The sequence below is a fragment of the Gossypium raimondii genome, chromosome 2 (genome assembly GCF_025698545.1).
Source record: "Gossypium raimondii isolate GPD5lz chromosome 2, ASM2569854v1, whole genome shotgun sequence".
In the NCBI taxonomy this organism is placed as follows: Eukaryota; Viridiplantae; Streptophyta; class Magnoliopsida; order Malvales; family Malvaceae; genus Gossypium; species Gossypium raimondii.
Window position 1 is genome coordinate 38,431,912 of NC_068566.1, and position 22,875 is coordinate 38,454,786.

General features: G+C 31.3%; 3 protein-coding genes across 6 annotated transcripts; 1 reads left to right on the plus strand and 2 right to left on the minus strand.

The window, feature by feature from the left end:
- Positions 1–333: 333 nt before the first annotated feature.
- LOC105788669 (membrane-anchored ubiquitin-fold protein 3) lies at positions 334–3,442 on the minus strand. 3 transcript variants are annotated; one of them, XM_012615653.2, is made up of 4 exons: positions 3,302–3,442; positions 2,993–3,226; positions 2,003–2,173; positions 334–756 (listed from the first exon to the last, which is right to left on the minus strand). In XM_012615653.2, the coding sequence occupies exons 2-4, from the start codon at positions 3,120–3,122 to the stop codon at positions 701–703; spliced, it is 357 nt and encodes a 118-aa protein (XP_012471107.1). In that variant the 5' UTR covers positions 3,123–3,226; positions 3,302–3,442; the 3' UTR covers positions 334–700. The 3 variants fall into 3 exon arrangements, with proteins under 3 accessions (XP_012471107.1, XP_012471109.1, XP_012471108.1); XM_012615655.2 differs by having other exon boundaries at positions 2,993–3,211; positions 3,302–3,400; XM_012615654.2 differs by having other exon boundaries at positions 2,993–3,238; positions 3,302–3,377.
- Positions 3,443–3,524: 82 nt separating this feature from the next.
- LOC105788668 (RNA pseudouridine synthase 7) lies at positions 3,525–15,377 on the plus strand. 2 transcript variants are annotated; one of them, XM_012615651.2, is made up of 12 exons: positions 3,535–3,741; positions 3,868–3,911; positions 4,032–4,109; positions 4,608–4,708; positions 4,976–5,063; positions 5,252–5,330; positions 5,464–5,546; positions 5,875–5,940; positions 10,960–11,016; positions 12,242–12,367; positions 12,808–13,040; positions 15,043–15,377. In XM_012615651.2, exons 1-12 carry the CDS (start codon positions 3,618–3,620, stop codon positions 15,143–15,145), a joined length of 1,182 nt encoding a protein of 393 aa, XP_012471105.1. In that variant the 5' UTR covers positions 3,535–3,617; the 3' UTR covers positions 15,146–15,377. The 2 variants fall into 2 exon arrangements, with proteins under 2 accessions (XP_052483436.1, XP_012471105.1); XM_052627476.1 differs by lacking the exon at positions 10,960–11,016 and having other exon boundaries at positions 3,525–3,741.
- Positions 15,378–20,761: 5,384 nt separating this feature from the next.
- On the minus strand, positions 20,762–22,326 carry LOC105788670 (bidirectional sugar transporter SWEET10). Its single transcript, XM_012615656.2, has 6 exons — positions 22,223–22,326; positions 22,089–22,125; positions 21,800–22,010; positions 21,554–21,715; positions 21,348–21,467; positions 20,762–21,266 (listed from the first exon to the last, which is right to left on the minus strand). Exons 1-6 carry the CDS (start codon positions 22,263–22,265, stop codon positions 21,003–21,005), a joined length of 837 nt encoding a protein of 278 aa, XP_012471110.1. The 5' UTR covers positions 22,266–22,326; the 3' UTR covers positions 20,762–21,002.
- Positions 22,327–22,875: the final 549 nt, after the last annotated feature.

Sequence of the window (22,875 nt, forward strand, 5' to 3'; positions counted from 1 at the left end):
AATGTCATGTCAATTTGTCTTTTCCAAATACTTACTAAAATGACTAAAAATTAGTTAATGAATTAACAATTACATTTGTATCAAGGCTAAAATTTCATATTTCAAAATATATAAACATCTTAAAATGATCCAATTGGAGAATATGAACCAAATCTACAAAGAGTAATAACTAAATTTAACCTAAAAATTTAAATGCTATTATTAGGGTCATGACTAAAATTTCAAAATTCAAAAACTTCAAGACTAAAATTGAGTAATTATTAAATTCAGTATAAAGACTAAATCTATAACTTTTACAAAGTATGGGGACTAATTAGGAAAATTACCCAAGCATTTATCACCTGCAAGGAAATGCCTATTCTTCCATAGCATGCCGAATAGGAAACATTTCATTATTAGTAACGGATAGCATTTTATACAAAGGCATTCATCCTTCCAATTTGGTGTACATTTCGTCTTTACGTGGAGTAGTCTATACAACTTTACAAATAATTCAAAGCCAATATTTGAAACCAACCAGATAAAAAGTCTTAAGGAACCAAAGAAACTAAAATTGCACATCATTCATCACTCACTCCATTACCAACTTGCACACATGGGCTCTGTGACGAACATACACATAAATACTCCGAGACAATGTTTACGTTCCTAAACATGGTTCACCGTCATGTATGATTTTTCCAACACCGCATGTTGTCCTTCACAAAATAGAACATGAGCAGACAGTCTTTCTGGGTGAATCATCAATCTTCTTTTCTGTTTCAGACAGAAAATCAAGCATAAGTTGATAAGTCAAAACATGAAATTTTACGTCATCATCAACTCATGGATCTTTTACCTTAAAGGCAATCCCATAACTAATGCGTTCAGGACCTTAGTTGATCTTATCAGTGTGAAGAAATGAGGAAAGATGCAAAAAAAGAGAGGATAAAGATGGCCTCTGATATGTTCATCATCAAGAAACATGCTCATCAATGATCAACAATGAAGTTAGCATAACGACAACGAACTAGTTTTCAAAGTCTTTATGCAACTAGCGAAAATCCAACACCTCAAAATCAGATTATATCATACTCATCAGAAAGACAATATCAATGACACTTGCTATCAGTTTTAAGCAATTTGAAACGGGTTGTACCTATAAGTAGATTGTTACTAGAGCAAGTACAGATCCACGCCCACTTCACTGAGTAACTCGAGCTTAAATCGAAATGAGACATCGTGAAATTCGTAGAGATTTGCCTCTAAGTTACTCAAACTAGGTATGTTCAATTTTTTCCAAATTATATAATGTACTACTTGGAGCATTATATCACCATGACCAGTCCTAAGTTACCTAAATCCCCAACTCTCATGCAATTTCCATTTTGGATCGTTCGATCCCAATCAAGGATCGCCAGCAATCCAAAATGGTGAAATGAGTGTTCTGGTGGTAAAGACTGAAGGGATGAAGACGATGAAAGAAAAAAAAAAGTCTTTGGCTCTGTCATTTTAATTTTTTAACAAAAAGGACTTCTTCACAGTTTACGCCACTAATTCCCTCTTTTAAAAAATTTACTGACTTTGCTCCTTTTCTAACGCAACCTCAATTTTTTTATATATTTTTTCAATTATCTTAATTTTGTTTAATTATTTCTTACTTTTTATTAATTTAGATTTTTAATAAAAGTTGAAAATAAAAGATAAAATAAAAAAGGGTTAGTGTTAATTTAAAAAGTAAAATAAAATAAATCATAAAGATTTATACTCTACCCTAATAAATCTATTTTGTACCAAAGAACTGCATTTCATTCCTATTAAATGATTCGAAGAAGACTACCCCTAATGAATTAGGTTCCAAGCAATTAACGATTTGCATTCCCATTTTTGTTCCTTATACCGAATCCATCCGCGTTTCAGGTAATATGTTTGGGACATCGGATCCAAGCATGACGAATACTTAAAAAAATATAAAGAGTTGGAGCAACATAAAATAGTCCCATGAGAAGAAGATAGAGAAGACCTGTTTTAGCTTTTGCAAGGGATGGCTGTACTACAACATGCATTATTATAGCCCCACCCGGAACTTCACCAAAGGGTACTTTACACAGACCAACGGTCTTGTTGTTCTCCAAAATTTTACCAGAACTTATCAGCTTGACTTCATTCACTGATTTTGGAACAATTGTCTTACCTAGGGAAGGCAGAAACAACATTTAAGAAAATTATAAAACAAAGTGCTTTAAACTATTATCCTTAACGCTACCTTCTGGTTCTTATGATTAAAAAAAAAGAATATGAAGATGGTTTGTAGATTTAGGCAACAAGTCAAAGAGCAAATTGCATTCTTTGAGGATACTTGACTGTATTTTAAACAAAAGCATGATCATTCTTTTTGCAATGTATTTATTAAAAAAACAGAAACATGATGAGGATAAGATCAATTGAAAAGTTGTATAACAATATATAGTGATTTACAACTATAACAGACGTTTACAGCTTCGTTGCCCGAACTGGAGAGTGTACATAATATTTTAGGAAAAACGAACAGATCTTTTAATATTTACTGTTTAAACAGCCAAATTTAGCCTTCTCTCTCAATATACGTTCATAAGAACAATTTAGAGCTCATATAATCATTTTGACATTGATCATGCACCAAATTTGGAAAAAAATGTGATACAACAATACAAGAAGAGAATCTCCTCTCTTCATTTCTGCCCTAAAACAATGCTATAACCTTATACTACAAAACAATCTCTTTCTTACCGCATTCCATGACTAACCCTATTGCTTTCTTCACTAATCTTCACAATAATTAGGTTCAAAACTCTGGCCTCGATCACTCGTTGCCACCGGTGGGCAGTGGACGAGATAATTATGCATGTAAATTTAACAGAAATTCTCCTAGTAATCTTACAACAGATACAAATTTCAATAACTAAAACAAAGCCCAATATCAGAAACTTCATAAACAATTAGAAAAGAAATGAAAGAAAATAACAGAGTAAACCTTTGGGCCAATCAGAGACAATTCTTTGCTTAAGCATATCCACCGTCGATGTGGCGGAGTATCGAAACGGTCCGATATCTGAGCCATCATAAATCCTGAACTTTATATCCACCAAATCCTCCTCCAGCATTTCTGCACCTGCTTTCGTTTGTTCAATTCGTCCTAAAATCGACTCACCGGTCACCACCGTCAGCGGTTCATCAAATCGAATCCCGCCGCCTAAATTAGCACAAACTGAAAGGCAGACTGAAATTTCAACTAAAATAGAATTGAATTACGACGGAAAAAAGAAAGGATTAAAATTCAAACCTGAATTCTAGGGTAGTAATTGATTGACTTGAAGGGTTTTTCTTTTAAAAGAAAAAAAAATATTTTTATTTCAAAATTGAAAGTTTGGTGTTTGGTGACCTGAAGAAGACAAATAAGTCTTGCCATAGTCTCAAATGCCCCAACCGCAACCGCGACCGCTAAACCTGAAACGGCGCCGTTTCCTTTACTGTTTTCGTTGCGAAAGCGGTAGAAACGTCCTTGTCGTTACTGTATAAGTACGGCGTCGTTTCCAAGTCTCGTTTTGTCTACTTCTTGAGCGTAGATAGATAATTCAAAAAACAATTCACCCGAGAAAATGAAAAGAGATAGAGACGAAGCAGAAGAAGAAGGAAACGAAGAGAGAAACAAAAGGAAAATGGAGATTGTTTGGCAAACTCCTGCTCATCCTGCTCAGAAACAAGATTATGTTTTTCACAACGGTAAATTAAATGTTTCTTTTCGTAAAAGAAATAACTTCTTATTATTATTATTATTATTATTATTATTATTATTATTATTAACCAAAAAAAGTTTAGAAGCTCAATTTTTTGGCGGGAATTTGACAGGGAAGCGCCATGTACGACCTTACTACTTTGAGTTCGTCTCTCATGTTAGTTTTCTTTCTTTTTCCTGATTTCAGTTGTTAGCAAGTTTTTTTAAAACCCCTAATTAAACCCTAATTCTGCTTATCTAATAAAAAAGTACGATTTTAATTGTTGATTTGGCACAGGTTAATAAACGATGGGAAGGTAAAACAATAGTGGATTTGTTCGCTCAAGAGTTCAGAGGTCGATCTAGAGATTACTATGTAAGTCATCACTCTTTCCCCTTTTTTTCTTTTGGGCTAAATCTTTGTTTGATTGGAAAGATGTAAAATAGAGAGCAGTGGAAGAATGGTTAATAATAATATATTTCCTTCATTGTTTTGGTACAAGGATGGAAAATAGAGAGAGATACAGGGTTAGAAGTGAAGTCGTAACTAGTAAATAAAATTGTTAATTTAAGTTACATGAATGATTCCTTTCATAATTGAAAGGATTGATTTGGGGAAAGGATATGTGAAAATTTATTCATTTTCTTTTCTTGTTCTTATTTTTCTCTTACCGAACACAATGGTAGTGATATCTAAGACTCTATAGTGTTGGTTAGTTTGTATTAATTAATTGAATTTGTGATTGCAATGTGTTGCAAGTTTCAAGAAACGAACTTTTTATAAACTTCTGGCAATTGCTTCCTTTACCTATAATTTGCACTTGTTTGAATATGTTTATATATTACGTTTTCTGTTATTGTGGAAATATTGTAGGTTAGTGCTGTCAAATGTGGACGGATACAAGTGGATGGAGAGAATATACCTGTTTCATACGTAGTTAAACGATGCCAGAAGATTAGCCACTTCTTACATAGGTTCATCACATTTGCATCCAATGCCTGATCTAATGGAATTTCACTGAATTTTTAGAAGACAACAAATTTTTTTGTGGGAATAATGTTTCGAAAAGCAGTTGGTTTTTGTTCATACATACATTGTTTGGAAAATCTTTTCATATTTTCTAATTTATTTTGACTTGTCTTTGTTTTTTTGTTTGCTCTGTTTAAATTAAGTTGTTTTTTGTGCTTCATGATTTCATTTTGAAGTTATGGAACTTGTAATTGATTTTCCCAAGGTTATAGGCATGAACCACCAGTGATGGCTTGGGATGTTGAAGTTCTTCAAAATGAACCTGATGTACTGACAGTTTGCAAACCTGCATCAGTTCCTGTAAGTCTTTGGTGAACCAAACTTCTTTCAACTTTATGAGTTTGCATGATTGTTGGGGCATCTCAAATGTGCTTATTCATTAGATGAGGAGAGGAGGAACCTTTCTTCCTTTTATATCATATGATGTCAGTGACTATGTGCCTTTATTTAATTTTATTGGAGTTGATTTTTTTCTAATATGTATGTAGGTACATCCATGTGGTCAATATCGTAAAAACACAGTTTTGGGTATTCTCCAAGCAGAGTATGGATTGGCTCCTTTGTATCGTATCCAAAACTAGCTCCATATGGCACAAAAATTTCACTGTAGACTATTATATTTTCAACATGCAAATCAATTCTGTTTGATAAAGTTTTAAAAGCAGAGGTTTCTACTTATTCCTTGACATTATCATGTTAGCCATTCATCGACTAGATCGTCTAGTCTCAGGACTGCTTATCATGGCCAAAAATCCAGCTAAAGCTGACATTTTCAGGCAGCATGTAAGTCATCTACAATTATATATATGTTATGTATTTGTGTGTGTCTGTAGGCAAACGTTTTTGCAGTTTTTGTTACAACTATGTTGGTAATATGGAATTACAGACAATTGGCATGCATTACCATTTGATTGTTTATGTAAAATCATTTTAGCAATATGGCTGGATGTTGTGCTATATTGCATGATTTGGTAGAATGACACCTGGAACACTAGCTGTTCCATTTATCAAAGATAAAAATTTCGTTTCTTTATTGATATGCTTGATTTGGAAATTTGAAATTGTTTACCTTACTAAAATTTTCATTTTAATCTGAATGTGATGGTTGTAGATCGAAGCTGGACTAGTGCAGAAACAGTATGTTGCAAAGGTTGTTGGAGTGTTTCCGGATGCTGAGGTATACTTCTCGTTCAAGCCAGATTATTCACATAATTTGTGTTCAAATTTGAATCATTCTGCTTGTTCAAATTTGATCATGTCTTGTTACATCTATGTGTTTGGAATCTAGTTATGAGCAATGGATGGAAAATCACTCAAGCTCATTAGTTGAAACCTTTAGGACTAGTTAGAGAGCGACCCATATCTCTTTTATCAACATTTGTTTTATTATGCCCCTTTAAATAGAGATTACAATAAATAAACTATACCAAACTGAATAAAATCCTATCAAACACAACTATTTTAAGAGTCCTAAAACAACTTATTTTATTCTAAGAGTCGTATTATTACGCTTGTGATTTTGGGATTGATAGTCTAGCTGATCGAAGGTAAACTAAAACCTTTAGGATTCATTAAAGACGGACCTATATCTCTTGTTTAGGTTTTGATAAAATTAGATTTGCCTTTGGTTAATTGTCCATTCCTTCAAGCATATTTGATCAAACACCTGGGTTCTGTTATTAGCAAAACATTCATCCACATGCTTCTTGCATATTTGTTCCATCTTTGTTTGCATATACTCGAGCTACTTGCATATTTTTGGTCATCATTTTGTCGACCATTGTTTTGCCATTGTGGAGAATCATTGGCATTGAATACCAAAGTGTTACATTTGTGAGTTTGGATTGATAGTTGTGAATTAAGAAGAAAGAGAAGAAGAGAGAAGAAGAAATAGGAGATTGCCATGAGAGAGAAATATAAGGGATTGTATTTGAATTTTTAGCTTGATTATTCCCTCAAGCTTGGATAGGGGGTTTATATTGCAATAGAATGTACAAAAAAGTAATAAGCAAGATTACAATATATATTAGAATATATAATAAAATAGCCTACGATTAATAAAATATGGTCAAAAGCGCTTAAGTTAAGTATCCAAGGACCATAGGAGGAAGATTGTGTTAGACAAGCAAAATAATTACTTAGTTGAGCAATAGAAACCATAGAGGAAGCTTGTTGTTTCAAGGCTTGATATTGTAAATACTCATCATAGTTTGTCTCGGTTAATGTGATGGATTTGGGGTTTGGGGGTGCTTAGGTAGTTGGTAGTGGAAGAAGTCCATCTCTTTTAACTTCGCCTATATGGGTGGTAGGCTAATTTTTGCGAGGAGGCTGTTTATGTAAAGCCCAGTAGGTGTCACGTGTGTGACCACTTGTCATAAAATGTGCAATGGGATTTGAATCCTTTGCTTTTCCGTTTTGATTACCTCTTTGCTGGCTCGTTTTCCATATGGCTAACATAGAGGATTTAGTTTTAACCTGGTTAGAGGAGATGTGAACTAGATGAGCAATCACATCTTCAAAAGTAGAAATTACTGGGTTAGTAAGAATTTGATCTTGGGCTAAGGCTATATTTGCTCGTAGACCTATCAAGGCAAGTACCTTGAAAATTTTCTCTATTGTTTTTTATCAGTAACTTCCTCAAAAAGAGCCATAAGAATGTTAAATTCTTCCAAGTTTCTACTTTATTGAAATAGTCATATCTTGTAGATTTTGTTGCAATGAGCAAGATCTAACACAACATGGTACATAAAGCCTTGGCCTTAACCTAGGCTTTATAACAAGTTTTGCAGGACCAAAACAATGTAACTTTGGCTTGAGACAATGTCGCTATAAGCTACATAGTTGTGCATCAAAGTTGACCCATACATCTTTACTTTTCTCATAGTTTTTATTAGCATAATATTTCTAAAGGCTTAATGATATTATAAGCCCTTTACCTATTTCACAAATATCAATTAAGCCCTTCCAAATCTTTTGCACCCAATTGAGTTCTAAACCTCACAAAATTAATCAAACCAACAATTTGACTGACATTGACTGTTGGTGTCCAATGGAATTGCTGACATGGTCGTTAATGGCCATTGAGTCAACCAATGGATGCTGGTGTGGGAGTGCCATATTAGCAACTATTGTCATTACTACATTAACAAAAATAAAAAATTCAAAATATTTTAAAATAATTATTTAAAAATTTATGTCAAGATTTGAACCTAGATACCCATTTGTCTAGATTTATTCTATTTGGATGTAGTATTTTAAAAATTATAAAAATTATAAAAAATTTATAAAATTATCAAAACTTATAATATAATTTAAAAATATTTAAAATTATAAAAATCATAAAATTACAACACAAAATACTAAGGTTTCATGCATGCCTTCAAGTATGGATTTTACCAAAATCCTAATCATAGATCCTTTAGATCAAGTTACCATCTTTCCTAGTCTTGATGCACTAAATGTTTGAATTTGTGATTTGCATTCTAAGACATGTGAAATATTTTTGTTCTTTCAATTGTGATTTCCTTTCTATCATAATTTTTTTATATGTTCTCAATAGACTCATTTTTTAGCCAATGTTAGGTTTGTCCAAATTGAGTATTGACAAAAGTTTTATAAATTTTGACCACCTCAATTTATATTAATAATTAAAAATTAATTATAAAAATTTAAAAAAATGTTCTTTTATTTTTAAAATTTTAATGTTTTTATAATATTTAACAAGTTCTATTAATTTTTAATTATTAATGATTTTTATATTTTATAAATCTTTTATGATCTTTTATAATTTTGAAGAAACTACATCCAAACAGAATGAATTGGACAAATGGGTGTCCAAATTCAAATGAACTTGGATAATTATTTGTTCTGATTCATTCTAGACTTAAAATTTTTAAATAATTTTTATTTTTTGAATTTTTTATTTTAGCTAACATGGTAGTGCCATGTCAGCATTTGTTGGTAGACTCAATGGCTATTAACTAGCACATTTAATTCTGTTAGAAACTGCCGGTTAGCGTCAGTCAAAAGGTTGGTTTGGTCATTCTTGTAAGTTCAATGGCTCAATTGGGTGCAAATGGTTTGGAGAGACTTGATTGATTTTTTCAAAATAGTCTACGGGCCTATGATACCATTAAGTCCTTTCTAAATGATCTCTGTACTGTTGTCCCATAAACCCCAACTCAATAAAAGCAGCCTAAGAAATATAGTTATTACTATCTTGTAGTTGGTAATAGTGACAGCATGTGAACCAAAAATAGAGAAGGGAGGTTTGATAGAACATGAATTGAAATTTCAATCATGTTGAGAGAATTAAGAAATACCAAAATATAAAGAAAGGTAGAATTCCAAATTGAATGTATCACTAGTGTCGAAATGACTAGGCATGAGGTCAGAATATGGTGTTCGAAAAATGGTGGCCAAAAATGAGTCCACATGCCAGCATTTGGGAGTGAAAAATGGTGGCCGGAAATGAATCCAGCCTTAGGTTATATAAGAGGAATTTCCGCCTTGAGCGCGCCTAGCGCCCTTGACAACATTGGCGTGTAGCTGACACACGTGCTTCTAATGATATTTGACCAGATGGCTTGTAGTTGGCCCTTTTAATGGAAGGGGTAGTCAGAAGAAATGGGTTCTAATACCATGTGAATTAAGAAGAAAGAGAAATGATAAGAAGAAATAGGACGTGAGAGAGAAAGGAATAGTAAAGAGAAATAGAAGGGATTGAATTTCAATATTTTAGCTTGATCTTTCCCTCAAGCTGGGATGGGGCTTTAGATTGTAATAAAATGTATAAAAAAAGGAATAAGTAAGATAATAGCTTATATTACAATCTATAATTTCTAGATTTTACTGCAATTCTAATCTATTCTAACCCTTAAAAATTATGTCTTATAACAATAGTTCAGTTCATCAAAGGAAGATTGAAACTTTTAAGACTCGTCAAGAGACATCCAAATTTCTTTTTAGGGTTTTGATAAAAAGATAACTTGCCTTTGTTGTATTAATTTCCCCCTTTTAAATAGAGATTATGGTAATTCAATAAAGTAAATAAAGATGAAGTCTTAAAAATCTCAAAAACCACTTGCTTAAAATAGTTTGGCATGTTTCTAATGTTTTTGAGTTTGTCAAAAACCGTTTCAAATTGTTTTAAACTTGTTTTTATGAATAAGGTTTGATCTTGCTTGATCCCTCATAATGTTGAAATTGAACAAGGAGAAAGGTTTTAACTTGTTTTTACTTATTTTTACCCTCGAGATTGGTCCCTAGAGTCAAAATTCGTAAAAGCAAGTTTAAAAGAACTCAAAACAGATTGTGACCAACTTATAAACATTAAAACATGTCTAACTACTTTAAACAAGTGTTTTTGAGATTTTATAAGACTTGGAAATATTTTACAAGATTTTTTTTTTTTTAAATTTTCATAAAATGGTTTAAGGTGAAATTTATAGTCTTAATTTAAATATTGTTATTTCAAAAGCTTGGTTGATCAAAAGTAACACTCCCCCCTTATCATAATAAAAATTTTAGAGAAATTTACCTTTAGCAAACTCCTAATTCATTTAGATATTTTCAACTTATAACACCCTCCTCAACAAAGTAATCCGTATGAAGAATATTTTTCAAAGCTTTTGCAACACTTAAGCGACTCTTAAAATAGTTTGATATGCTTCTAAAGTTGGAGTACTTTCTTTAAGATTTGCCTTTATTCAATTTGACATGCTTTTTTTAATTATTGTAATATCTATTCAGAGGGACGATGAATAAAACAAAAGCAAGTCAAATTTTTAATTGGGGAGATCTTTTATAGTAGATTATAGATTTTATTATTTTTAAATTTTTATAATTATAAAATTTAATTATTAGAATCATGACCAAATTAATAAAGTGTATAAATGTTAGGGTTAAATTTGTTGAATTTTTAGAATTAGGATTAAATTCAAATAATGTTTAAAATATTAGAGGCTAAATAGGTCTTTCTGATGAATCCTAAAGGTTTTTGGCTCTTTTTGACGAGTTTGAGTGGTTTTCCCGTTCATCACCCTTGACTCAATCCCAAATTCACAGACGTAACAAAGTTTTATTGAGATCTGGTGTGACAGTAAATTAATATCAGTAGTTGTTAAATATTTCTGCACTGTCCTCTCATGATGTGCAAAATGTTCCCGTTTGACCCTGTAAAGGTTTTCTTTTTCAGCAAGTTGTTGATGCCAACATAGATTACAATGCTAGAGAGGGAAGGAGCACTGCAGAGGTGTGTTTTTTCTACATGTTCTAATGGGATTATTATTGTGTTTGTGTTTCCTCCAGACTAGAGTTGTCCCAAAGGCCCGCCTAAAAACTGGGAGGATTTGGGCAAAAATATAGGCCCGAAAAATGGACTTGGGCAAAAATAAGGCCAATTTAGAAAATGGGTCAGGCCTCGAGTAAAGGTTCTTTTGGCGCAGCCCAAATTTGCAGTAAAAAGAGCCCTGTTGTTTTCCCACTTTTTGTCACTGTTTTGCTGCCATTTTACTATTATGTTTGCTATTGTTTTGTTGTTAATGTTTGGATATTATATAACACTTGTTTTGTTGTTAATCTTTCTACTATTTTAGTGGCATTTGCTTGTTAAGTTGTACTTATCTTAGTGTTATTATTCAAGTATAAAGATTTTTTTAATCTATTTTTAATTTGTTGGGAAACATTTATTTTAATATTTTTAGTGTATTTTGTGTATTATATATTTTTTAAATTTTTATATGAAAAAATAAAATTTAAAAAAATTAAATACGGGCGGATTGGGTGGGGCCTGAGTTTTAGTATTTTTATTCGGGCTTGGGCAAAATTTTATGCTCATTTTTTTGGCCCGGGCCTATCAATTGGACCTAAAATTTTGTTAGGGTCCGGCCCAGTCCATAGACAACTCTACTCCAGACATATATGATTATAGTAGATGTAAACCATGTGTAAGATAAGAGGAAAATACAAAGGAAAATAAGATCGGTTTTCGTATAAATGTGACTTATATATTTACTGCAAACTGATACATTACACTTCACTCCTTTCTCTCTTTATTGATGATTTGCATACTAGATATATTCATGGCCATGAAAGACGCAAAATGTTTGGTGTTTAATACATGTTCAAAACTAAATGCTGCCCCTTTTATTGATTTTCCTTAAATGACACTGTAGTGCCATAATTCCTTTTTTTTTTTGTGTGTGTTTAATATTCTGTTCGACTTAATTATAGTGGCATTTCTCATTATTGTTAATCAAAGTCATTTGCTTTGAATGACTCAATAAGGCTGTAGGTGATCCATAAATCTTTGAACTCTAATTATGTAGGAATCTCTCCTTTCCTAAGGCTGGAAAATTCGTGAGGTTTCCGAGGAAGTTTCTTATCCATTAGTTTATTATCTGATTAGAAATTTACCCAATTAAATGAAAGTGGTTCGCTGCTGTACTGAATCATAGAGAGTCTTCCTTTTTATGCAGGTTGGCATCTCTAATGGTGATACTACCTTGAAGGGAAAGGCTGCTTGTACAAAGTTTACTAGGATTAGCACCAATGGGATTCATAGCATTGTCTTGTGTGAACCAGTTACCGGCCGAACTCATCAAGTAAGATTAATGAACAGAAAACAATAGGAAACTTTTTTAACACGGTTAAAGGAGACGTTCGTAATTGTTCTAGAGGAATGCGGATACTTTTGGACGCCTCTTTGGACACGAAACCATACTTTCTAGGTCACTTCTAAAATTATGTTTTATTCTGTTCACAATTGGCTTTTAATGTTTAAACTGTTTTCAGTGACTGTGTGTCTTGAAAGGGATCTTACTTTTATGTCTTTGACAATCTAGAAAATAGTTTGTATTTGTGAATGCCATAGTGAACTTATTTTGCATTTATGTCTTCTTCTGGATGAGTAATACATATGTCGTATTATCAAGGTTTTGTTAGTTAGGAACACTTGAAGGTTCCATCATATTTTTCTAAATAATTTTGCATTTGTCATTTCCAATAACGGCATATTTTTGTGACTAAAGTTTTCGGTTTGTAGATTCGTGTGCATTTGCAGTGTACAGGTCATCCAATAGCCAATGACATGCTTTATCTTTCAGACGATGTTGTTAATCGCTCTACATTAGGAACAACTGCTGATAGAGCTGCAGCTCTTTCTGGAGGTTCTCCTGAAACCAGTTGTGAGAGTCATAAGGAAGAATACAAGTACTGTAGTGAAGATTTCAGCATCGATCCTATGTGTACGCACTGTCCTAATTTAGCTCCAAACGGGTAAGACGTTTCTGATTGTTCATTATAATTATCCCATTCTCATTGCAGCCCCATCTATGCTTGTCAATGATGCATTAGTCGTAATCTTATATTTGAAAAATTGGTTACACAAAATGACATATGCTGCTTCGTACTGTTTCTTTTCCTCCATGTGATGACACCATAAAACGTCTGTGCGAATCATTGGGTGATGTCGGACAGAATCTTTGTTTGGTCCATAACTGTGTCAAAAATATTCTTCTTCAGTGCACTTCTTATTCCCTTTGACTACAATGTGTACAAAATTCAACATGGGCGGTTATTCATTCTGACAATTAGGTGATAAAATAACATGGGCGGTCATTCTATTGTCCATAGTTCTATGTTTTTTTTTGTAAGAACTTGGTAAACTAAAAAAATTAGAGGAATAAGGTAAGTTTTTGATTATTCAGAAAAGTACATGGTTTTTCTTTGTCCAACTGTGATCAGCGGGATTATTAAAAAAATGATATGTGACCGTCCACTTTAAACAATTTCTGATTCCACCCTATCACATGGCTGGATCAAAATGATTAAAGTAAATAGAAATTGGGGCAGCTAAAGTATTACACGTGAAGGGTAAAAGAGATTTAGAAGTGAAATATATTGGTCAAATTTTTGTTTTAATCCTTTTAATGTTTAAATTTGATATTTAATCTCAATGCTTTAATTTATCACTTCTAGCAAATTTTCGAATTAATTTATCAAAGTAAATTAATTCGATCCTTTTATCATTATTTTAACATTATGAAGGATCAAATTTAATTTGACCATTATATTCCACTTCTAACATAATTTATGGTCAATTTTTATTTTAATACTTATATAATGTTAAAATTATGATAAGAATAATGATTAAATCTCAAATTTAAGCCTACTAAAAGGATTAAAATAAAAATATGACAAATATATTCCACTTCTAAATTTCTTTTACCCTTCACGCTTTCCAGTTTACCTGCCCCTGTTTCTATTTACTTCCATCACTTTGATTCCGTCGTCTGATAGTGGAATAAGAGTATTTTTTTCAGTGGATTGACACATGTCAATTTTTTTTATTAGTCTTGCCATTTGATGTGGTGGAATCACTGACGAAGTCTAACCTATTTTTTTAAATAGTCAAAAAGTTGCCCTATTTCTCCTAGTAAATTTTAAATTTTCTATAATTTTTTATATATATATAAAAAAAAACCATGGTTCTGGGTTTTTTTTTTTTTTTTAACGTGTATAAAGAAAATGAAAGTTGAAAAAAGATGGGGAAAGAATCTTCAGCCAGTTCAAACTATTTACTCTTATTGAATTTCATATGCATGATTAACTGTTCTCCATTTATTATTCATTTAACTTAAAAAAATTGTTCCTCACTAGAACAGCATAAACCTTAATTTTCTTTTTTAGTCTTTGATTTTATTAAGTAGGGTAGAAAGCCAGAATTGAAGGCAAGCTTCAAAAACCAGTATTGCTTGTGTCTTGTGATCTAAGATTCGTACTTTAAACAGCAATAACTATTCACTTACTTGCCAGTCTATTACCTTATTATTGTAGGAGAGTAGTAAGGTAGTGGATTAAGTTGGTGAATGTGATTTGTTTCATTCAAATCATTCTATTTTAGGGTGCTACTTGCTGTTAATGTAGAATGAGGTTGGTTTCAATGGAGCCTTAACTAGTCAACTTGGGTCCTGCCTCAATGTCAAGGTTGTTTAGCCTTAACTATCATTCTTGTTTAAATCTGAATCATGGTTAATAAAAGTTAGGTTGTGTTTTTACCAAAGCACATTTGAGATACTAGGGACAGGACGTGCTTGAGACCAGCTTTTTCATTTATTTGTAGCATCCTACTTATAATCATGTCCAAATATAGGGCCAGCATTAGTGTTAGATATGATTACTTTAAATATTATATTACCCCCAACTTGATGTGTTTCCAAGTACGGAATCCAATAGCTGGACTTTCAACCATCTCTGACTGTTATGGTCTCTACGACAGGTATGATGGGCATGAAGAAGGATTATGGCTACACTGTGTGCGTTACACTGGACCGGAATGGGTTTACGAATGCCCATATCCTGACTGGGCATCACTCACTTAATTTCACTCTTCTTTATATATTTCCGAGAAAATGCGGTGCCGTGCCAACCATTCTTGTAATTTTCTGAAAGACAATTCATCCCTTTGGTTGTCAAGCAATTCATTTTGAAAATTTGTTGTAGTAATTGAAGATGATTCAGTTTCTAACTGCGAATGTACAACCTATTTGTTATCATTCAAATGCTGATATGTATTCACAAAATTACATGCCGAGTTGAAGCTTCTTTCACTTATATCATTTTTGAAGGGAACATCAAGAGGCACAACCTTTAGTATTTATATATAGATTATGGTACAGGATTTTTATTATAAAAAAATTGTAATGTTAAAATCGTGTTAGATTTTATATGAAAAGAATTTGTTTCCAAAATAATATTTATTGTTTTATAAAAATAAAAGCTTTTTATGATTGGGTTGGATATTTGAAACAGTAATTATGGTTAATATGTTAATATATGGGAGAATATTGAGTGCATGTGGTTTTAAATTTGTGCACTTTTTAATGATTGAATAAAAAGACGATGAAAGTCATTAGCGTAAGTGATGTCACGGAGTGCAGCTGGGGTGGGGCGCCTTAAATAAATCAAATTTTAGATATAAAGAAAACAACTTTGTTGCATTGTTTTTTGGTTCTGGGTGATCCAAACAGGCAGCACAGGAATGGATTTCACCTACAATGCCACTGAGAAACACTACCTGTTGCTCATCTTATCATTGCTAAAGAACTAATAATAAAAGCTTTTCACTTATTTCTACACTATAAACCATATTTTTGTACGCGCAAGCTATTGGATTCACCCAACAAGTTGAGTTTAAGTACCTTAATCTCTTTTTTTATTAACTAATATTATAAATCTCAATTTGAACTTCAACTCAAATCTAAAGTTTAAAAGCGAAACATAAATAACCTATTCCAATTTTGAATGAAAATCGAACTTGTTTTGGTTTGAAGTTGACTTATCGGCCCCTAGCTCGTTGCTTGTCCTACATCTTCTAACTTTTATGTCAATCATGTATCAAAGTACCAACTTTTAATACATATTATTTTATGCATGGGAAGGTCGTTGCGATTGAAATATGGAGTAGGAAGAGCTCCCCATAAATCTTATCTTGCATAAAGAGAAAAGAGATCATATTTGCCTATCATTCATTGATGCCAATCTCAATTATTAGAACCCTTTTGTTATTTGGATCAACGAGATTTGAGGGATAAAGGGAAGAATCATAAAGGAATGGAATGTATGACTTGCAATGCAATATAAAGCTATTAGTCCCCTAATCTTATCCTCAAACACTGCACTAATTGTATGGTTATAAACTATGATATGAAATATAAAATGTATCCAAACTAATGTAAATTATAATATTTTAAATAAAATGCACGTTTTATGTAAAATATAATCCCAATTTGAACTTTATTTATTTTCATGGTTGGGATTATGTAAAATATGTAGTCCCTAAATTCATTAGAATCGCACATTTGTTTGTTCCTTTTTTAAGTTTTATTTACTTTGGTGGTGTGAAAAAATTTATTAACAAATAAATTTCAAAATATAAAGAAAATTAGTGTTGAAGATTAAGAAAGAAGTAAATGAACATCGTTTATGTGCCTTCCAAATAAAATTCGAATCGTATATATACCTATCCAAGCAGGTGTTGGAACTCTTGATTAATAATAAGTGATGTGCCTTTGAAGAATTAATACATATAACTAATAGTTTATAGTTTTTGAATTACTAATGAGTATTAAATATTATAAATATTTTTAAAAATATCCCAATAATTTGTGCATGTAATTAATTTGAAGTCCATTGCCCCACTGAATTCTAAGGTGTGTAGGGACACCATGGCTTCATGCTTGGGGACCTAAAAACGAGTGCCAAATATGTGGAAACAATGTGACCCAATTAATAACTAGATGTAAACAAAATTACCGAACTGCATTAAGGTTTAGGAAAAGTTGAATTGGGTGACCTGAGTTAAGCATGTTCTTGGGTATTGGAATACCATTTGTAAATGCCCTAAATTCCTGTGCCCCAAAACCTTCTTTTTCACCGATGCCTAGATGTAAAACTGACATGGTGGGCCAATTAGACTGACTTGATTCTCTACTTTCGAGTCATTGGACACTAAAGATCATGGAATCTATGATTCTCCACTATTTAGATTTTGGAGGCAACCCTTGTTTGCTCCTAAACATCAAAACCTTTGGGCTACTTCTCTACAAAGGTAAAAACATCCCTTGAGGAATAAAAGAATCATTTCAGAAGGTACTAACTTCATATTGGCAAAATGTGGTTAGTGGACCGCCTTCCCTTAATCTACTTTACCCTACCCTCGCTTGCCTTCATATTTGTATAACATTACACCCATCATCTCACTAATTCTTAGTATAGTCTCAACATGCTATATTATCGATCCCATGAATTACGCGTAAAGTCTCAAATTTTGGATCCATAATGCATTCACTTTTTGTGAATTATGGTTTATATATTAAAATAAATAAATTTCATAATAGGAAAAATTTAGTAAAATATGCCTGTGAGTAGTCAATCTAACACAGATATCTTACATTCCAACCAAATGAATCAAATAAGGTAACGTAACATATCCGACATTTCATCTTCTAATCTTGCATTCCTTGAATCAAACACATCCTAAAATTAATATTTTGTAATAGAACGTTGAGATATGTAGGACCTTGTCTTATTCCAAGGCCATGTTGCATTTTATGCCCACTTCTCCTTTTTTAACTTATCCTATTTAATACATATGGCAGCATTTGTATTGTTTTCAAGAGGTAAGCACCCCATGCCAAACTTTTTGTTATATTTTACTACCCTACTTTAGGCTCTGGATTAAATTACATAACACTACACGTTTTTACTTTAATTACATCTCTTATGAATCTGCCACATATTTGGTGCACGTACTTGAAATGGTTTGTTAATTGATATAAAATCTGGTTTTAGATTTAAATCTTACCTCTCCAGGGTGTTATATGATTAAGGATAAAAATTATCTCCATTTTTTATTCATTCACTAAATGGAAGAGCCAATACTAAAAGAGGAAGATCAAAAATGAAGGGGTATCAAACAAGGATTGGCTTGCAATGACAAAATGCCATCCTACTTCTTATTTTGGCTCTTGACTTATCCTATTTTAGGACCCAAAATTTGTTGTTGCTATTATCAAATCTAATACCCCTTCTGAAAGCAAGGCTTTGGCACATCAAATTTGCATTTTCTTCATCATAACTCAAACCAAAATACATAGAATCTGTTGAATTGTATGTTGCAAAGATTCTATTTACAACTTCAAACTCTTTTCTCATTCATTTTCAATGTATTGCTCACTTTTGGCATTCTAATTAGGTGCCAAAACATTTTGTCACCACATCTTCCTTTCTATTTTCTTTTTGTATAAATATTATCTTACTCTTCAATTTCATTTTTCACCTTTTGTAACCCTTAAATTTGTGGGGTTTTTTTTTGTCAAATCGCTTCAAAAGGAATGGATAATGTATTTATTTTTTAACTTTTTTGACATTGCGTACACGTAAATTGCCATATGGACGACACATCAGCATTTGATTAATTTTTTTAAATTTAAAAAATTCTAAAAAAATTATGTAAAATATTTTTAAATTTTAAAAATTAATTAAATGTTTATCGTCATCTATATGACAATCCATGTGCATGTCACATCAATAAAGTTAACAAGCGGAAATTTTTTATCCATTTTCGAGTGATTTGATAAAAAATATAAGTTTAAAAGCTAAAAAGTGAAAAATTAAATAGAATACTAAAATAACTTTTTGTAAACTTAAAGGGCCAAAAACTATTATACCAAATTTTCTTTAGCGATAAATTTGAGTGACTTTAGCCTCATGGGAGTAACTATTTTGTTTGGTGATCACATTCTAATTTAATTTTTTTAAAGGTTAATAAATATTTTGGCTTTTGAATTTGTCCACTTATACTTATTTGGTATCTATTCCTTTTATTAATTTGTACTTATATTGGGATTTTGTTATACACTTTGGTACCTCTATAGTAACACTATTAAAATTCCCTAACATGACACTAACGACCAATTGAAAGATACCACTTGGTGGTGGTAATACCTAATAAAAAAAGTAAATTTTAACAATATATAAATTTATAAAAAAATTAAAATTATTTTACATTGAGAATGAACATGAATAACAATTTATCCTGACTCATTCTAGATTTTATTCTTAATAAATTTATATATTTTTAGTTTTTCTTTATAAAATATCAATTTTTATATTATGATTTTGAAATGAAAATATATAAAATTATTTCACATCTAAAATGAACTTGGACAAATGGTTGTCCATATGTAGATGAACCTAGACATCCATTTGTCCATATTCATTTTGAACTTGCTTTTTAGTAAGTTTATATATTTTAATTATTTTAATAAGATACATGTTTTCTAAATTATTTTTGAAATAAAAATATATAATTTATTTTTTGATAAAATATATTATTTATAAAAATATAAAAATTATTTTACGTCCAAAATGAACAAGGACAAGTGGAAGTACATATTCAAATACTCTTGGACGTCAATTTGTCCAAGTTTATTCTAGATGAAGCTTTTTTAATAATTTATAATTTATAATTGATATAATATGTCATGATTTTTTAATTCTTTAAAGTTTTATAAAGTATTCGTCTACCAATATTTGATTTTATATATTTCCATATTCATACAATCAATTCTTTTATGAAAGACATTTAAAATATAAAAATTACTAAAACATATTTGGAATGAATTTGGATAAAATTCATCAGCATCTGGACTTCAATTTGTCTATATTCATTCTGGACATTAAAAATATATATTAAAATACTTTGATTTTATATATTTTTAATTTCAAAATAATAATATAAAAAATTATATATATAAAATTATTTAAAAAAAACAAGTTTAGAATGAATCGAATAAATTAATGTCCAGGTTCAGTTGCATTTGAACAAGCATTTGTTAATATTCATTCTAGACGTAAAATGATTTTTGTAATTTTTATAAAACTATATTTTCTTAAAATAGATGTTATATATTTTAGATATTTTAATTTCAAAATAGTAATATAAAAGATAATATTTTATAAAAAGAATTAAGAATATATAAAATTACTAAAAAGTAATTCGAAAATGAATCAGAATAAATTGAAGTCTAGGTTCAAAGAAATAATATTATAGACAATTATTTTTCATGTTGTTTCTCGATGTAAAATAATTTTAATATTTTTATAAATTTAAATATCTTTAATATTTTATTAAGACTTATGATATGAGATTATTTTTCTATTATGTCAATAAATTTTAACAAAGGATGAATTAAATAAAATAAAAAATATATATTTAAAAAGTCAGCGCTAAATTCTGGGAGAGCTCAAACCCAACTATAGTCCAGAATCGGAGAGAAAAAGGCATAAAATTTTAAAATATTAACTGAATCCAAGATATTGATACCAGTTTGACTTTAACTTTTGATCTTCTATTTTGGCCAGCTTAATGGACAGTCCTTTTTTGGGGCATAATGAACTTTCTTATAAAAGGCTTAAAGCAAGTCATGAACACATTTCACTACCAACTATAAACATTTCATTAATGATAAAAACATGATTAGCAGAGTTACAGATGAAAGATTAATACTAAGAGACGACATAAATTGAAAGATTCAGAACACATTAAACATATTAATTTAATTAAGATAAATCTGGGGATTTTTTTTTTTTTTTTGCATGGGTTTCAACCCAGATTTTCCCATGCAAAAACCTCAAGATATGACGTTGCATGCTTTGAATATTCTAATTCCACTTTCAGACTTCGTTTGAAGCATCTGTAGTGTTGTTAGTCTTGATATTTTGAGCTTCATCGGTTCCCTCACCATTGTTGGGGTTAGGACCCACCGCGTTCACTTCCAAACACACCGTCGTCGATCCCAGTTTGACGACGTCGACGACTACTTGCTGAGCCGATAATTGAAGCTTGGGATCTTCCACCATTTTCTTGGGGTAGTTCTTGTATATGGCGTAAAGAATCATTTGAAGAATTCCAAAGATAAACCCAAGTACATTGGGAACCTGTTAAGATGATTAGATGTCAAGAAAATGTTTCTAATGTTAAAAGGAATTCCAAGACATGAAATATGCTTTACAACATACAGCAATGTTCATATCCTTCAACAAAAGGCCGTAAAAAAACCACATCACTGCTCCGAGAGTGAGGAAAACTGATAAAGTAAATGGCATATACTCCACGCTCTTGGTTTTTATCACTTTTCTCTGCAAAAAAGAAAACAGCGAATTTTAGTTAGTTTTGAATGGAAATCAATTAGATTAAATCTGGGGTTGGCTTGTTTTATGCTTACCAAAATGCCGAGAGGTGCAACGAACACACACAAAGCGAATCCCATGCAAATGTATCCAAGAATTTGGAGACGGATCAAAGGGTTTTTAAGGAAGAAAGTTGAGAAAAAGATGGCTCCGAACCCGAAAACATTGAAGAGGAGGATAAGTTTCAGTGTCACCAACTGAAATCCAACCATTTGTAAACAATCAAAATATGGGAAATTAAAGAGGTATATAACTATATATAATAGTATATAATATAGTACCTTTTCCTTCTTTGGGCCATAGTAAAAGTAAACAACAATGTAAAAAGTCTGAATGAAAACGCAGAAAGTGTTGATGGTGATGAGAAGCATAGCATCCTTCTTAAGGAGTGCATAGTAAATCCAAAGCATCGCACTGAAGAGTGATACCACGTAAGGGATTGATTGGTACCCTTCCGATGTTCTCTTCTTGTATATTTGGTAAAATGTGGGCCTGAAATATTATATATATAATATCATCAACCGTTGAAACGATACACTGAAATAAAAGCTGACAAAAATGGTGACTTACAGGGGAGCAAGGGAAACCAGAAATGAAACAACGTTTCCTAGAAGAAGAAAAACAAAGATGAAATATCAGATATTGAGAAAGAAATGGTGATTTTGAAGTCGAAACCTTCATTAAAAGAATTCAAATATGTATACCCAGAATGCCAAAAACGAAAGCCCAAGAGACATGAAGAGCCATAATATCTGTTGTAAATTCCCTCTCCTTTCTTTGTTTCAAAAACAAAGTTTTGATTGATGTCTCTAGTGATGAATGCACTCTTGGGGTCGATATTTATAGTGATGGAAAAGGGTAGGCTTACGGCTTATTCTACTTTTTTTTTCATGCAAATATGCAGTAGATTCCATTTTGATTCTCAATATTACTCCTCCAAATATTTTAATATTTGGACTCACTTGACTTGAATGGACAAGGATCTTACAAATTTAAGTTGACTCAACGTGATTCACTTTCTCACAGCTAGCAATTTTTGTTGGTAAACTTGAAATTAAGTTGTATATTCTCTTAGAGGATTAAATCAAAAATTTATTATTTTAACGGAATCAAGTGTAATTTTATTTTTTATTAAATTAAAATCTTATAAGAAATTGAAATTTTACATGGGAGGTTGAGGACTCGATTCCACCCTATCGAGAGCTACACATTCAAGCCAGAATCATATATCGATATAATCCGAGTTGGAAAGGGAGAAAGAGAAGTGGTGAAGTTGCAAATAAAAAAAAATATATGGAAGGTTTTTGAAAGAAAAAACAAGGGGTAGTAGTGAACTTTTCAAGATTTAGAGATAAGC

What these genes read in the sequence shown, in the direction of transcription:
- LOC105788670 (XM_012615656.2), bottom strand. Translation starts at nt 22,265, where the DNA reads ATGGCTCTTCATGTCTCTTGGGCTTTCGTTTTTGGCATTCTGG. An exon ending in CTGGTTTCCCTTGCTCCCCT is followed by an intron (nt 22,011 to 22,088) that starts GTAAGTCACCAT and finishes ATAATATTTCAG; the next exon opens with GCCCACATTTTACCAAATAT. An exon ending in ATGGCCCAAAGAAGGAAAAG is followed by an intron (nt 21,716 to 21,799) that starts GTACTATATTAT and finishes GTTGGATTTCAG; the next exon opens with TTGGTGACACTGAAACTTAT.
- LOC105788668 (XM_012615651.2), top strand. Translation starts at nt 3,618, where the DNA reads ATGAAAAGAGATAGAGACGAAGCAGAAGAAGAAGGAAACGAAGAGAGA. An exon ending in ACTTTGAGTTCGTCTCTCAT is followed by an intron (nt 3,912 to 4,031) that starts GTTAGTTTTCTT and finishes GATTTGGCACAG; the next exon opens with GTTAATAAACGATGGGAAGG. An exon ending in CCTAATTTAGCTCCAAACGG is followed by an intron (nt 13,041 to 15,042) that starts GTAAGACGTTTC and finishes TCTCTACGACAG; the next exon opens with GTATGATGGGCATGAAGAAG.
- LOC105788669 (XM_012615653.2), bottom strand. Translation starts at nt 3,122, where the DNA reads ATGCTGGAGGAGGATTTGGTGGATATAAAGTTCAGGATTTATGATGGC. An exon ending in TGTCTCTGATTGGCCCAAAG is followed by an intron (nt 2,174 to 2,992) that starts GTTTACTCTGTT and finishes TGCCTTCCCTAG; the next exon opens with GTAAGACAATTGTTCCAAAA. An exon ending in CCTTGCAAAAGCTAAAACAG is followed by an intron (nt 757 to 2,002) that starts GTCTTCTCTATC and finishes TGTCTGAAACAG; the next exon opens with AAAAGAAGATTGATGATTCA.